Source organism: Leptonotus elevatus, chromosome 8, assembly GCF_054856555.1.
Source record: "Leptonotus elevatus isolate MCC_2025b chromosome 8, RoL_Lele_1.0, whole genome shotgun sequence".
In the NCBI taxonomy this organism is placed as follows: domain Eukaryota; kingdom Metazoa; phylum Chordata; class Actinopteri; order Syngnathiformes; family Syngnathidae; genus Leptonotus; species Leptonotus elevatus.
Genome location: NC_141246.1, coordinates 3,506,614 through 3,522,734, shown reverse-complemented (window position 1 = coordinate 3,522,734; position 16,121 = coordinate 3,506,614). Strand labels below are relative to the sequence as shown.

General features: G+C 37.9%; 2 protein-coding genes across 2 annotated transcripts; both read left to right on the top strand.

The window, feature by feature from the left end:
* Positions 1-1,111: 1,111 nt before the first annotated feature.
* On the top strand, positions 1,112-6,530 carry frg1 (FSHD region gene 1). The gene is made up of 9 exons (XM_086082723.1): positions 1,112-1,251; positions 1,844-1,911; positions 2,012-2,134; positions 3,920-3,977; positions 4,076-4,190; positions 5,090-5,194; positions 5,294-5,385; positions 6,253-6,363; positions 6,451-6,530. Exons 1-9 carry the CDS (start codon positions 1,193-1,195, stop codon positions 6,485-6,487), a joined length of 768 nt encoding a protein of 255 aa, XP_085938849.1. The 5' UTR covers positions 1,112-1,192; the 3' UTR covers positions 6,488-6,530.
* A 1,603-nt stretch (positions 6,531-8,133) lies between these two features.
* Positions 8,134-16,098, top strand: asah1b (N-acylsphingosine amidohydrolase (acid ceramidase) 1b). Its single transcript, XM_086081978.1, has 14 exons — positions 8,134-8,316; positions 8,431-8,477; positions 9,256-9,346; positions 9,444-9,530; positions 9,608-9,686; positions 10,409-10,483; positions 10,608-10,653; positions 11,795-11,939; positions 12,061-12,115; positions 12,781-12,862; positions 13,148-13,279; positions 14,159-14,282; positions 15,236-15,292; positions 15,364-16,098. Exons 1-14 carry the CDS (start codon positions 8,242-8,244, stop codon positions 15,451-15,453), a joined length of 1,185 nt encoding a protein of 394 aa, XP_085938104.1. The 5' UTR covers positions 8,134-8,241; the 3' UTR covers positions 15,454-16,098.
* The last annotated feature ends 23 nt before the right edge of the window (positions 16,099-16,121 follow it).

The window sequence follows — 16,121 nt, the reverse complement described above, 5'->3', positions numbered from 1 at the left end:
GGCACATAATAATGTGGAAAATGCCAGTCAGCGTGCGTAAAGTAATTGAACACATTAACGGGGTGACAAATCGCGAGCTCATTCCCATAATGAGCTATGTAGAAACTTAATTAGTAACAACCCCTCCGGGTATTTTTTCGTATTTTTCATTATTCTATACCGCATCGCGAACTCTCGTCATGTCACGTTTCTTTTTAAAATAAAGATTAGCTTCTTCTTCTTTTTTTTCTTTTTTTTTTATATTGTAACTCGGTGAGAGTGGAGGTCAGCCTTAATGGTTTTCACGGCGGACTGGAGCGCGCTACATTGCTCTGCTTCACGGAGCTTTGGCTCTGCAAATGGAGCTCGGCCCATGCGGTTATTGTGGAGGACAAGTTGCCCTGTGCTGGTGATTGATTGGGAGAAAGGAGTTCAGAGAATGGGATTTACACCTGTGATGTGTGGCCGGTGCATGCTATAGTACATTCTAATATGGCATTTCACTTACTTAAAAGAAAACAAATCAAAACAAGAAGAGATGACTGTTTCCAGTGTTTCAATGCGGATTTATTGTAAGATCTGCTTTAACGAATAGAGAGGTCAAATCAACCGCAGTTGAGATTTTCAGTGTTTGATTGAGAATTTGAGGATTTATAAGGTGGGCAAAGCAGCAGTCACATAATGTATATTCCTCATCCATGGCCTTATGTAAGAGAATTGTTAAGTACAAGAATGAGTTGTAGCTAAGGCATTATCTTTTGTGCCCAACTAGACGAAAAAAAACTTCTGGTGTTCACAAATGTTATCTAATCTGAACAAAAACATACACATGAAGTTGATTTGTTTCACTTGTTATTATTAACTAGTTTAGCATTTTTTATTAGTCACTATGTAATATATGACAGGAGAGTGAGTCCACTATGCAATGTGGTGGTGAATAAAAGCTACATTATATCGAATGTATGAAATTAAGAAAAAAATAACTACGACAATAAAGCAAGCCAACTACCTGATTTATATTGTATCATTTAAATCTATTATTAAAGTTATCTATTTTTAAATTTTAACTACTGTTTTGGGGCTTTCATTTAAAAGTCGAGGTCAAAATAGAGTGTCCCATCGCGGCCGCCGTAGTTGTTGTTAAACTTGTCACAAACTTCCGCTTCCGGCTGTGTAGCCGTGCAAGCTTGCTAGCAACCTCACTGTTTACACAATGGCGGAATATTCCAGCGTAAAATCAACCAAATTAGTCCTGAAGGGTCAGAAAAAAGGGTAAGTCAGGAAATGCCTGGCGGAGGTGGATAAAGCGGGTTGGCGTAAAGTTCGATGTCGATGAGGTTGGGGTTTTAGCAATTCGTGTTCAATGCTAACAGGCTAAATTCGTTGCGATGGGGTAAACGACGATAAACAACCCATCATTAAATTATAAATTGTACTTTTTATTTAATGTTTTACATATTTTCATGGCATTGCAAATGTGAACATTAGTAAGCACACCGAGCGGTGCAGTTTGAGGGAAGTTGAGTTTTTCTTTTTTTTAATTCAATTTAAAGGGGATTGTATGTTATTGGCCATAACATGCCACAACTGGAATGTGGTGACTTGGTGATGAAATGCTGCATTCACCATTAATAAATAGGGCTGAACAATTAATTGAATTCAAATCCAATTAGTCTTAGGTTAGGTACTTTTTTTTATGTTGACTAAACGTCTTTGCGTAGTGATTTTGTTTATTAGACACATTTAATATCCGCGAATAAATAAGAAACAAAATGTACGAAGGCAGAAAAATAAGATCGAAAAAGAAAATCTGAGCGAAAGTTGCAATTTACAGTTTTGGTCCACTGCATTCTGTTATTAACAGGAAAAAGAAGAAGGACAAGAATAAGAAGAGAAAAGGAGAAGATGACGAGGCCAAGCAGGACGTTGTCGGTATGTGCAGGTCCTCATTTTTAGTACGAATCATCCCTCAGTCTTGATCCAGCTGTGCTTTAATAAATGCAATTTCTTCTTCTTCATTATTCATCACCAGGCGGCTGGTGGGCCATCCGCCATTTTGGCGACATCATGGGCACGGTCGCCATCGAGATGCACAACAATTCTTACATTCACGCTCTGGATACAGGACTTTTCACAGTTGGCGCGCCGCACCCAGGTGAGGCTGCAGGCATTTATATGGAGGAAAAAGTCATCTGTCCTCATTTGCTGCTGCTGTTTTGGTTAGCAGCAGAGTGCCAGTGGGCTCAGCAATAAACTCTTGAACGTCCACGAGCGCAAACGGCGCTACTACTACTACTACTAGGATCTTTCATCATGTTAAAAGGGAGGCGTTTATTTGAGGGCAGTGTCTGTTTTTAAGGAGATCAAAAGTTTTTAATGTGTTTGAGTGCTGAGGTTTTAAGGTGACTGAATCTTGAGTGTTTTGAAGTGCTCAGTTTTTAAGACGAGTGATTTTGAGTGTTACGTTTTTAAGGCAACTAACAAGCATTTTTGTGTGTTTTTGAGTCTTTGAATTTTCATGTGTCTAACGTCTTTGAGTGTTGTTGTTTTAAGGTGGCCGTGTTTCTTTGAGTATTATGTATTGAAATTTTCAGGGTGTCCGAGCATCTTTTAGGGTTGAGGCTGAGGGTCTTTGAGAGTTGGAAGTGGGTTTTTTCGGCAGCTCAGCATATTTGTGCATCATTCTTAAGGTTCATAGGTGTCCTAAATGTCTTGCTTTTTAAATTTTTAAATAACGTTAACGTTGACGACGTGCTTATCTACTGAGCTTCTTTCATCCCAAATTCCAGTGGTTCAAAAGCTCATTGAATATAAACCCAGTAGGGCTGTGGGACAATTCGTGGAGTTCAGAGTTCAAAGCAAACGTGGTGAAGCAGCTTCAGCTGTTATGCTGCCCGCAAATGGAAGAAGCTGCCAACAAGGGGCTTTGAGTGTTGATTTTTTTGTTTTTGTTTATTAGGTGACTTTTGAGTATTGAATTTTTGAAGGAGACAAGGAGTTTTTGAGTTTTTCTTTTATCTTTGGGTGTCTCTGATTTATTGTGTCTGAATGAGACTGACTTTTTTTCAGACACGTAACATTCTTTAAGTGTCTTGATTTGACATCATTGAGTGAGTTTTTAAGATAGCTAAATGTCTTTGATTGTTCGATTTTAAGAATGCTGTGGCTCTTTGTCTTGCGTTTGTGTAAGGTGAGAGTTTTTAAGAGTCTTTGAGAGACTTTTGAGTGATTTTTAAAGTAAATAAGTGTCTTTGAGTACCGTGTTTTCACGACTATAAGGCGCACTTTAAAGTCTTAAATTATCTCAAAAATCCACTGTGCGCCTCATAGTGAGGTGCGCCTTGTGTGTGGAACAAGGTCCAAAATCTGACTTCCCGCGACACATTGCTTATGTACAAGAAAAGCGGACCTGATTGAGGACAGACATGAGAGCACGGAAGAGTCGACTTATAACTGAACTCAGTTTGCTGCCTTTTTAAAAACATGCGCTAGCACTAGCATATGTTTTAGCATAATAGCATGCTACCATATGTTTTGAGCTAGCGTGTGTTTAACCGTGCCTGCGCCCAATAGTGCGGTGCGCCTTATGTGTGTGTTAAACGCACAAATAGCATCCGTAACTGTGACTGCGCCTTATAATATGGTCGTGAAAATACGGTATTTGATGTTGTAATTTTTAGGTGACCAAGTGTCTTTTGCTGCGGCTAAGCAGCCGAAAAGTAACAAAAAAAATGTCTTCCATGTATGAGCCTAGAGGAGCTTTTTGCATTATTAATGACTAGAAGGGCAGGTGTGATGAAATTATGCACATTTTTTAAAATACTTTAACATAATTTTACCCTTTAACAATAATATAACTTGCACTCGCCCTTCGTATATGCACTATTTCATTCATTATTATTATGGGCTATAATGTTTTTTTGTTTTGTTTTTGTTTCAGAGGACGAAGGGCCAGACCCCCCTGAACAGTTCACTGCGGTCAAGGTCTCCGACGGCAGGTGACGATGCAATCACTGACGATCCATTCTAAGACGTGACCCCAAAGTTGTGAAAAGAATACTCACCGTGTGTCTTTGGTGATAACTTTTTTTTGCAGGATAGCCTTGAAGTCGGGCTACGGGAAGTACCTGGGCCTCAACGCAGACAACCTGGTGGTGGGCCGCTCCGACGCCATCGGATCCAGAGAACAGTGGGAGCCTGTTTTTCAAGAGGTAGCTAACCGCCCCCTCGGATCACGTTTTTAGCGTCTTTGAGGGGTTGAGGCAACTGCCTTGTGTTGAGGTTTTGATGGTCTTTGAGTTTTTAGTTTAAAGGCAACAAAGGCATTGTTGTTTTGGGGTGTCAAGGTGACCTAGTGTCTTTGAGTGTGGTGTTTTTAGGGCAGATAGACATTTTGGGGTCTTTGATGGTTTAAGTGTCTTTGGGACTCTTTGAATGTTGACTTTTTAAGGCAAACGTGGATCGAGTGTGGAAGTTTTAAGGCGACGACGTGTCTTTTTTTTTAATGTCTTTGAATCTTTAGTTTTTAACAAGCATCCTTGTGGGTAAGTGACTAAATGAGTGTCTTTGACCCTTTCAAGAGACCACACATCTTTGCTTGTCGTTTTGAGTTCTTAAGGTGACTCTGCATCTTTGGGTGTTTAGCTATGAAGTTTTTAAGCTGACTGTGTCTTTGAGTGTCTGGAAGTCTTTGAGAGAGTTTTTAAGATGACAAAGCATCGTCGTGTCTTTGACAGTTGAGTATATAACGTTTAGTTTTTGATGCAAGTAAGAGTTTGAGTCTTGTGTTTTTAGTGCTTGAGATGACTAATTGGTGAAACTTTTGAAGGTGACTACGTGTCTTTGAGTTGGGTCAAAAGTAACCCAATTATGGATCAAAAATGGACAGATTCACTTTATGGGTTGTTTTATACCAAATGAGCAAATGAGGATCTGACCAACATTTATGAGTTGTTTTACACTAAACGACCCGTTTCTTGACTCAAAGTTGGGTTAAATTGACCCAAGTAGAGGATCGGTCTGTTTTTTACCCATAGTTGGGTTATTTTTGACCCAAGTGTTTTTAGAGTGTACTTTTAACACAAAATAATTGCCTTCCCTTTTGGACCAGGGCAAGATGGCGCTCCTCGCCGCCAACACCTGCTTCGTCTCGTACAGCGAGAGCGGCGACATCGAGGCCACGAGCAAGACGGCGGGAGACGGCGAGATGGTGAAGGTGACGCGCGATCATCTTGCTTTCATCCAAACCCTCCCGTGACCTGGCGCAGGGTTGTTGTTGTTGTTGTTGTTTTAACGGCGAGCGTCTGCGCTGCAGATCCGCTCGTGCGCGGAGCGAGACGCGAAGCCTAAAGACGACATCGCCGACGAGGACAGAGGCAACGTCAAGTCCTGCGAGCTCAATTACGTGTAAGCGCAGCGGACGTTCACTTTTATGATCGTTCCCCGTCGGCACCGCAGTCCAAATATTTCTGGACGTGATTGCTGCTCATATTTCCAAGCCTATCCTAAAAACTGGGTTGGAATGACCTCGAACAGTTTTGGACACTGCTGTGATTTCGCCGCCATTATTTGTGCGTCAGGTCAACACACACACACGCACACACGCACACACTTGACGCCATGTTGACAGGAAAATGGCATCACTTCATGCGCGAGCGCGCTTCCGAGATGTCAATCGAGACGTGCATCAGATGGAGCGACTATTTATGCACGCCTCGTCTGCTGCGTCATGATGCGGATAATGGCCGACCTTCAGCTCATCCCCCAACTCCAAAAGTTTTTTGGGTGTTCATAGAAAGATTTGATTTTGATTACAAATGAAGAACTCAAAAGACGAGACTTCTACGTTTTGTTTTTTTGATAGCTAAAAATAAATAGGTTAGGCATATTTTGGAATTCTATGAATTCTGCCTAGCAACAAATGACCATGATTGACCAACAATCTGTTGACTATTTTTTATTTGTGTATTGTATTAAAAAAAAAATAGGAACAAAAAAACTCACAAAAATTCAAGATAAATGCCTTTTCTTGGACAGTGGTGTTAGATATTTTATAGTTAATACAGAACCCATTGCCAATTTATTACACCGAATCCTTGACAAAACACGTCACATGACTGACATGACAATGTTTCATTGGCTGCACCCCAACAGCCAATTATTTTGGAGCCCTGATTTCTGCCTAGCAACAAGTGACCACCAAGTTTTCTTTTTTTCCCAATTATGAATGGATTGATTTTTTTTTTCTTTCCTGAAAATCTGACTTCTTAACAGGAAGAAGTTTCAGAGTTTCCAGGACCGCCGCCTGCGTGTGAACGAGGAGGAGCCGGCAACGCTGAAGAAAGCCAGATTAGATGGAAAGTTTCACGAGGCTTTGCTCGACAGGTACAAACGTTTACGCTGTGCCATGCGTCACTTTATTTCATTTCACTTACATGCGCGATGCTGATGGCTTATTTTTTATCGTTACAGGAGGAGCAAAATGAAAGCGGATCGATACTGCAAGTGAAGGGTTTCATCTTTTATTTTTTTAATAAACATGTTTGTGCCCATTTTGTGTAAAGTGCAGAATTTATAATGAATGTTTTACCAGTCAATGGCGGGTAAACACATTCCGTGGCCCAATTTGTCAAACAGTGCGCCATTTCACAAATCTACATAAACATTGCTCTTTTGCAACGTATCCGTGTAAGAGTTGCGCAAGTCTCTTTGATAAGTCATGAATGCATTGAGGAGATTGTAAAACGAAATGTAAAGTTAAAGTTACCGTGTCGCAAAACCCAAGTGATATGTTCCACTTCTACATGGGAAGAACCACAGGATTCTCAGGTGCTTTTAAGAGGGATCGTTTCATTTCATGCAATCACATTTCTGTCAGATGGCAATTTATGTATAAATCAAAAAAAAAAAAACGACATTATGTTTTTGTCATTTATTGTAGTAGTTCCCAACTACTCCGGACTGTTTGGCACATTGCATCGTGTTCTGGAAAAACCACTCACCTCAACTTTATAAAGCACTTGAATACCAATAGATTAATAGTTGAAATAAAAACAACATGAAACATAAACTAGAGTAAAACAAATAAATAAGCACTAAAAAAAAAAGCTGAGTTTCACGTGGTGTTAAAGGCCATCCACCATCACTCATACTGGACACACTTTCAATGTTTTCTTTTAGTACAGTTGCCTCAAATGAAAAGCTGAGGAGAAGCATTGGCGGCTTCACTTCTGGAGAAGTGTTAGTTGTTTTCATTTCTTGCCTTATGTCAAACTTCTGGAGATTCATCAGTGCACGTTTTTTTGGAGGGCGACTTGTAGAAGAAAAAAAAGATATGACCATTTTATAAGATAATCAGATACTGGACTACATAATTAAACTTTTATTAAAGAGTTTCATTTCAACTGGTGCACGTCGTTATTTTGCCGTCCCCATGAAGGCCGTGACGTCACGTGCACAAGTTCCCATTTGGCCCAAAACAAAATATGAATAAAAGTTGTAATTCTATTATTGATCTATCCTAATCGTATTTGTATTGATGGATCCATACACGATGTTCCTTCTGGCAATTTCACTATGTTGTTTTGATACATGCAAAGAATAACTTACTGTTCTGTAAATGGCAATAAAGTAAAAATAAAATAAAAAAGGTATAAAACCTCAAATAAAATAAAAAATACGATGAAAACGAAAGCGGCCCTCGTGAGCCACTCCCACATGGAAAGAACCATTTGGCTTCTGAACGCCGTTTAGAGGGGTGTTTGATTTCGCGTCGATACAATTTTACCCAGAGGTATCCGCTCATGTGGCAAAAACATTGTTTAGTTTTGTAATTACAATATGGTCAAATAAACTACAACTATCAGTTAAAGATTAACTAGTGTGGTAGTGTTTTCATCACTTTGATGGGTATTAGTTTCCCTCTGGGTGTCGCAAGACACCAAAGCGACCCCATGATACGCATCCGTGTGGAAGGAACCATTGAAGGGGGGGGGGGTGTACCATACTATTAAATTTTTGTTGAAAATAGCAGTTGATTGTTTTAAACCAGCAGGTTGAAACTTATAATCAACATTTTAAAATAGAACAAAATCGTATTTTTTTATCACTTTGTGTAAGAAAACGTTAATTCACATTTATTGACTTCCGGGTTCCCCCCCTTTGGTAGAACGTAAATCGGCTTCGCGTGACAAGAAAAACAGAAGTGTCCCCTTCTCTAGTCAATTTCAAATATTTTGTCTTCAGTGGGAAAATTTCCTCAAAATGGACCTGACCAGCTTTCGTTTTCTTATGTTAGCTGCTTTATGTGCAGCCACGTCGTCACAATTTGTACCGCCGGTAAGCTATTTGGGTCACTGTCTCGTTGACGAAGTATAAAAAAAACTGTCACTTCAAACTGAGCTCTTGGAATAATAATAATTGTGTTGACTTTTGTCTTTTATTTATTTACAGTATACAGAAGATTGTCGGACGGGAATGTATCCTCCAAGCGGGCCCACGTAAGTCACATTAGTGCGCTGATGTTGTTTTTGTTGCCAACGGTGCACAAAACAACGACATTTCGGGATGTTTTGTAATGGTTGGGCTATGGTGCTTTCAGGTAGACCTCGTTGCACACAGTGCTTGACCTTTAACCTCATTTTGTGCAAACTCGAAATGGAAGCTGTAACTACAGTATTATAATGCTCCTGTGTTGAGGTGTCTTAATACAGAAATTGTAGAACAATAACAATTATGGGTTGGAAGTATTATTTTCAGAGTGCACCTTTTGGAACTTTGGCTACCAAAATACTAAGAAAATATTTGAAATACCGTTTAGTCACTCTGATTTGATTAGTTAATGCAATCGTTTAAAACTTCCTGCCATTTTTGCCTAAAAAAGGTGCAGCCAAAGTAAATTTGAAGATGTTCTTGAACCATTTAGAGTATCGGAATATGAATATGAAATTTCCTCCCAAACAGTCAGAATCTGTTTAAGTGCTATACTGGCATTTTTCACAAAATCTGCCTTGAAAATAAACGTGTGATGGTGCGATGGACTGGATTATCACGACAGGATCGAAGCTTGAGGTCTTCCCTCGTTCCAGTTCAAGTTTGACAATAATATCCACTAGAGTTGGATGTGAAATCGTGCTAGAGCACGAATGCAAGTCAAAGATAAATCGAAAAAAAAAAGTTATATGATGAGTTACGATAATGAAATAATAATTGTGATTTTTTTTTTTTTTTGATTTATAGAATTTATTGAACTTGTTACACATGTTAATTGAAATGCAGGTTTAAAGGCCCCGTGAGCTGGTACACCGTGGACCTGGACTTGCCGCCCAAGGACAGATGGACAGCTGTCATCACGGACAGAAAGACACAGGTGCACGACTTCTCTGCAGTCATTATTATTATTATTATTATTATCATTTGTATTCTTATTGTTGTGGCTGTTGTGTTCCGTCCGGACGGCATCTCAGTTTGTGAGCATGATCCAGGCCGTGCGAGACTTGGCCAACGCTTTCGTTCCCGGCGGGAAGCTCATCGAGCTGGTCGACGTCACTCTGGTGAGTAGCCTGCTTTCTTTTTCATGATATTCATATTTTTTTGGGTCATATTATTGTGTTTTCACGTTGCCCGGCAGCCTTTGATCGTCAGCACGCTCCCGTACCCGTTTGGTGACGAAATGAAAGGAATAGCAGCCGCGTCGGGAGTTCCTCTCGGTAAGCGGCGGTCACTTTGTTAGGTACACCTGATATTGCTCGCGAGCTGAGTTTGATCTCATTTTTTACTGGATGATTAAAAAAAAAAAATCTCTCGAAGGGTAAGGGCTTTTTTCTTGGAGGATTAGGATTTTTTTTTTTTTTTTTTTTTTTTTTTTTTTTTACCAAATTTGTTCTCATAGGTTTACAATCTATCTTGTACGACTGGAACATTTTTTGTTGTAGTATTATTCCTTTTTAACTCATTCACTGCCATAAATTCATTAAAAAAAAAAAGATTACTAAAAATGAGGGGCAAGAGGCGGTTAATTTTTAAAATTGTAATTAATCGCATGACTTCACTAGTTAACTCACGATGAATCACACATTGTATATCTGTTCTAATTGTACAATAAAAAAATCTAGGTTTTCATACATACAAAAAAATGTTAAACTAATAGAAATAGTTCAAATACATTTTTGACGTTTATAGCCGTCATTGGCAGTAAATGAGTTAAAAAAAAAAAAAATTTAAATGTAAATTTATGGCTTTTTTCTTGTAGAATTACCGCCAAAAATATTTTTCTCGTATAGTTGATCATCATCTTTGGATGTAGAATTCTGTTTTTTCCTCCCCTCTCTGTAAACAGCTCATGACCAACTTTTATTAGTTACACCACATATTTTCATTTTTTTCCCTTTTTTTTTTAACCGCATATATTTTTTATTATTAATTTTTGTAGGTGAGGTGACCTTGTTTAACCTCTTCTACGAGGTGTTTACCGTGTGCACCTCAGTGGTTGCTGAGGACGCTAAAGGTCAGTCAACTCCTTCTATGATGACCTTTATTACTCCCACAATGACAAAATTATATTAAAAAAATGTTTTATTAATCAATAGTGTTGTGAAAAATGAAGCGCATTTTCTTTTTTATGTTGACAGGAAACCTGCTGCATGGTCGTAACCTGGACTTTGGTTTGTTTATGGGGTAAGATGGCTGCCATTTTACATTCGGGGCATTTTGGGGCAATGCCCCTCCACTAGATGGCGTTGTGGAAACATCTTCTCTCCCCTTAACCCTCCCGATGTGGTGGCGAACGCTAACAGACGTCCCACAATGCTGTCCGACTTGACCCGATCATACGAAGACTTGTGTTAAATTTAAGTGTCATATTTTTCATTTTTGTTTTGTTTTTGTTGTCTTATTTTATTGTTTACGCTCTTTTTGCATATCTCATTTACATATTTAATGACATCCACAGCAATCTTTTTTGTAGCTCAGGTATACATAATACTATGAATTACAAAAAAATATATATATATTAATTCTGTTATTATGTCTCCCTAAAAATTCAACTTAATTTTCATCGGAATACAACTTTTTTTTTTTCTTGTAGGAGATTGTAGGTTTTTTTTTTTAGAGATTTTTTTGTTTTTTTCTGTCACATGATTCTGGAAAAAAAATCAAAAATTTTTTTGTCATGAGATTAGTATTGGGTTTTTTTCGTCTTGAATTATGAATATTTCTTTCTAGTAGTTTGGATTCCCTTTTCTTGCTGAATTGTGATGTTTTTCTTGTAGATGAACAATTTTTTCCTGAGATTTTTTTATTTTTTGGATTTAAAAAAATATATTTTAGGTGGGTTTATTTATTTATTTCTGTCATGGGGTTACCATTTGTTGATTTTTTTGTTGGTATGATTATTGATTAAGATTTTTTTAGCTCCTTGAAGTATGATTTTTTTTTTTGTAATTACAATTTTTTCAAGTAGCGTTAAGATTTTTGTAGGATCATATTTTTTGTCCTGTAGAATTGGATTTTTAAAAAATTTTTTTTTTGCAGAATTGCGACTTTCTTTTTCCTCATCAAATCATGCCTTTCTTATGTTAGTTAAAAAAAGTCCTTATTACATTTGTATTTCATTTTTTTAGGATTACGACATTTTCTCTGATATGACTGACTTTGTTCCTCTGTCCTTCTCTGCTGTGTGGGGCACTGCAGCCCTCTGCCCCAGGTTTCCTAGGTGACATAAAAAAAACGGACTTTAGGGCATAAATGATTGTGCCCCACTAAATCTACCTAGCAACATGTCACTTGAGAAAAAAAATACCGTGTGTGTGTGTGTCAGATGGGACGCGAAGAACAAGTCTTGGGTCATGAGTGAGCAGCTGAAGTCGTTGGTGGTCAACGTGGACTTCAAGAGGAGCAACCGCACCGTCTTCAAGTCCACAAACTTTGCCGGTTACGTCGGCATGCTGACCGGTATCAAGCCGGTAAATTCAAACACTTTCACTCTTCCTTTTTGATTAAATCACCCAAAAAAATGATACTTGACCAGGGTGTGCAGACTTTTTCTATCCAGCGTATCTGATCATATGTTGTCTGATTTGTCAGAACGTGTTCACCCTCACCATGAATGAACGCTTCAGTCTGGATGGAGGATATATTGGTCAGTCACTTTTTTACATTTTTTCATAGGATTTGAGGATTTTTTTTTAAATTTGAATCCTGACTTGCAAATTCTTTATTTTTAGGATTAGGACTTTTATGTCCTATATTAGGACCCCCCCTTCTGATTGATCTTTTTAGGATTTTCTCGTTTAAAATTTTTTTTTTTAAAAATCTCAATAATGTACATAATTTAAATAAAATACAAATCTATTTCTATTAGTTTAACTTTTTTAACAAGAGTATGAAAACATAGAATGTTTTTATTTTATTAGAACAAATATACAATTTGTGATTAATCGCGAGTTAACTAGTCATGCGATTAATTACGATTACAAATTTGAATCGCCTGACGCCCCTAAATTGGTATTCTTTTTTAAAATCCTTTCTTTAAAAAAAAAAAGAAGAAAAGATTATAAAAAATTAGGGGCAACAGGCGATTAAAATTTGTAATCGTAATTAATCGCATGACTTCACCAGTTAACTCATGATTAATCACAAATTTTATATCTGTTCTAAATGTACAATAAAAAAAATTCTAGGTTTTCATACTCTCGTTAACAAAAGTGGGGGAAAAAATAAACTAATAGAAATAGTTCAAATGAATTTTTGACGTCTATAGCCGTCGATGGCAGCGAATGAAACGAATGCGCTGACCCCATGCAGGCATCCTGGAGTGGATCCTCGGAAAGCGAGACGGCATCTGGATGAGCTTCCTGACTCGCTCTGTGCTGGAAAATGCAACCAGGTATTCCCGTTTTCCTTCAGTCACTTAGCAACATGAGATTAGGGACGACGCGCGATGTCAGCCATTTTGATTTGAAGCGGCCATTTTGGCTTGGGAACGCCATCCGGAATTCATTTGGAAATTCATCCCCCAAAAGGGAGTTTGTTTCAGTAACATGCAAAAAGAAACGGCGGCAAATCGGCTGCTTTGGATTGAAGCGTCGATTTTTAATTTTTTTTTTTTATTTATGACCGTTTTTGCCATTTCCAAAGACGACTTTGTGTGTGTTTGTTGTTATCTCTGTAGCTACGAGGAGGCCAAGTTTCAGTTGGCTCAGACCAAGCTTCTGGCTCCCGCCTACTTCATCCTGGGAGGAAACAGCACGGGGCAAGCTTGCGTCATCACCAGATCCAGACTTACCAGCCTGGATGTCCTCGAGTAAGAGACGCAAGTTTACTAAAGATGTGCTTGTTTGCATATTGGTATCAAATATTTGAAATCTCTCCCAGAAAAAATTCTGGAAAAATGCCACTCTATTTATGTAAAATTATGACGGTTTCATCCTAATTAAAAAAAAAAAACGAAAATATTGAAAATGTCCAATTTAAATCTTGACCAAAACTGCTTTATTTATGTAAAATAATTACTTATTTGTCTTCATACATTTTTTTCTGAATTCCATTTTAGTTTTAGCCTAGGAAGAAATGACACTTTTATTTTTATTTTTTTCTTAAATAATCCCAATTTAATTTGAGAAGAAATGCTCCTTTTCTTAATTTGTCTTAATTTCTGAAAATTCTGTTGTAATTCTGAAAGAATTTTCTTTCATATTTTATAACCACATTTTTTGAAGAAACGCTACTTGATGTGAAATTATGACTTTTGTCTTGATTAGGTTAGGTGATTTTACTCTTTGAAATTTTGAAGAAATTTCAATTTATTCAATATTAAATAATTCAATAACCAGCCCCTTTGCCAAAAAAAACAATCATTTATTTGGAAAACATCAGATTTATTCCATGAAAATTAAAATTTCCTTGTAATATTGCTTTTTTTTTTCTGTGCGATCTCCTTTCTAAGTCTGAAAAAAGGACAAATGGTTCGAGTCAGCTCCTTGATTTGCTTTGGTGGAGGCAAACTCACACTCGAACTTGAATCCAAAAGGAAAAGCGTCAACGTGGGCTTTTGTGCTCTTGTGAAATATTTTATTGCTCAACAAATGAGCGCATGACTAGCCGAGCGTTTTGTCACCTGATTGACTATAAAACCAAATCAAAAGTGTGTCATGCTTTTTTTCTTTTTTTTCCCTCTCTTTAGGATCGACCTGAAGCTTGGCCGCTGGTTCGTGTTGGAGACCAACTATGACCACTGGAAGGAGCCTCTCTTCCTGGATGACCGGCGCACGCCCGCCGTCAAGTGCATGAACCAAACGACACGCAATGTGAGAAAAACCGAAGCACACAAATTCACTTTTTTTAGGGGGGGGGGGGGGGGGTCCTACATTTCTTGACTTTTATTTGTGGCCACTGATGACTTTTCACTCAAAGAAACTGGAGTTCATTTAAAATGAGAAAAAGAATGATGGCTTTTTTTGTTGTATAATTATGACTTTTTTTTGGGTGGGGGGCTTTCCCGGTCCCCCTTTTAGAATTATGGTCTTATTCCTGTCACCGTTCCTTGTAAATCCTTTTTTAAATCCAACTCAAATTAATGACTTTATTTTTAAGTGAGATTTTTTTTATTAGGTATAAATAATTTTGCTGTAAAATAATTTTTTTCATCTTGGTATTTTCGTTTTGTTATTAATTATCCAATGATAAAATTGCTTTTGAAAAATTTATACTTAAAGCTGCGATATGGAACTTTTTCCCCCCAAAATAACAATAAGCTTTTTATTTGACCATCTATGACTGAAATTCCTTCAAATTAGTAGATTAACACCTGAGCTGTTCACAATGGGTACTCCTGCAAGCCCCTCTGGCCAATAGTTCACAGACTGGATTCGGGTTCAAATTTCCCGCGCCTTGTCTGCGGATGTGACGTCATACGCGTGGTGTGTATGTGAAGAACATAATGTGTAGTTTCATTTTTCAGTAGTGATTCGAAATGGAATATTCTACTTTCAGTAGCTTTAATATTTAGATGTTTTGATTCAATTATTGGTGGAATGCCTTTTTATTCATTTAAAAATGACCTTTTCACACAGTATTTATATCCCCCCAAACATTTATTCAATTCTTGCAAAAATACAACTTTATTATGTGAAAGAAATCCATGCTTTTTTTTTTCTCAAAACAAACCCAATTTTTTCTTGTAGAATTCCAATGTAGGCTATACTTTGGCAAAATGCTCTTTCGTGTTCCAATGCGTCACGTTGACGTCCCATTTTTACAGAACGTGTCCCTGAAGACGCTGTACGACGTGCTGTCCACAAAACCCGTGCTCAACAAGGTGAGTGATGACATCTTTCGGTTTTGAGCGCGTCACCCGTCTGCCGTCCTAATCATGTCGACGCACGGCAGTTGACGACGTACACCACGCTGATGCGAGTGTCGTCGGGCACGCTGGAGTCGTACATCCGCGACTGCCCAAGCCCCTGCATGCCCTGGTGAACCCGCTACCGAGTGGCCGGCTCCGCCTCCCCAGTGTCGCAGCCAATGGAAATGGCCATCCAAACTTTCTTGAATGCGTGCGCTAATTAATGTTTGTGGCTGTGATATCAAATTCTAATTTGTACATTGTGTCAATAAATGTTACGGGTCAGAAAGGTTACAGGTGCAGGATGCCAACCATTTCAAATAATACTGACCCCCCCCCCCCTCCCCGAGTTAAATTTTTTTGTGTGTGTGAGCACTTTAAGCACTGGATTGCTCCCAGATATTTTGAAATGGTGAGGGGGAAAAAATTTTTTTTAATGCTTTAATTAGATCATTATATTAATGTACGACTATCAGATTTATACTGACCATTTTAAAGTGATTTTCTTTTTTACTGAATGTCTAATTTGAATTCATACTTGATAACATTACAACCATTAATACTTTTGACAAAATGCTGTGTAAGGTTTTTAAGACTTGTATTTTAAATATAAACATTTATTTTGAGTTTTAGAATTGTCAATTTCACTTTTCCCATATTTACAAACTTGAAACTTGAGTTGTAATCAAGATGTTTTGTACAGAAACTGTAACATTCACTTCACAGTTGCTTCATATTTCATTTTTGCTTCTTGTAAAAATTAAAGTGTTTTTTCCTGGTTTTGACTCAAGAAAAAAAAAAA

Coding starts and splice junctions, on each gene's coding strand:
- frg1 (XM_086082723.1), top strand. CDS start 1,193: ATGGCGGAATATTCCAGCGTAAAATCAACCAAATTAGTCCTGAAGGGT. Junction 4,191..5,089: donor GGGAGCCTGTTTTTCAAGAG/GTAGCTAACCGC, acceptor CTTTTGGACCAG/GGCAAGATGGCGCTCCTCGC. Junction 5,386..6,252: donor TCCTGCGAGCTCAATTACGT/GTAAGCGCAGCG, acceptor ACTTCTTAACAG/GAAGAAGTTTCAGAGTTTCC.
- asah1b (XM_086081978.1), top strand. CDS start 8,242: ATGGACCTGACCAGCTTTCGTTTTCTTATGTTAGCTGCTTTATGTGCA. Junction 8,478..9,255: donor TATCCTCCAAGCGGGCCCAC/GTAAGTCACATT, acceptor ATTGAAATGCAG/GTTTAAAGGCCCCGTGAGCT. Junction 9,347..9,443: donor TCACGGACAGAAAGACACAG/GTGCACGACTTC, acceptor ACGGCATCTCAG/TTTGTGAGCATGATCCAGGC.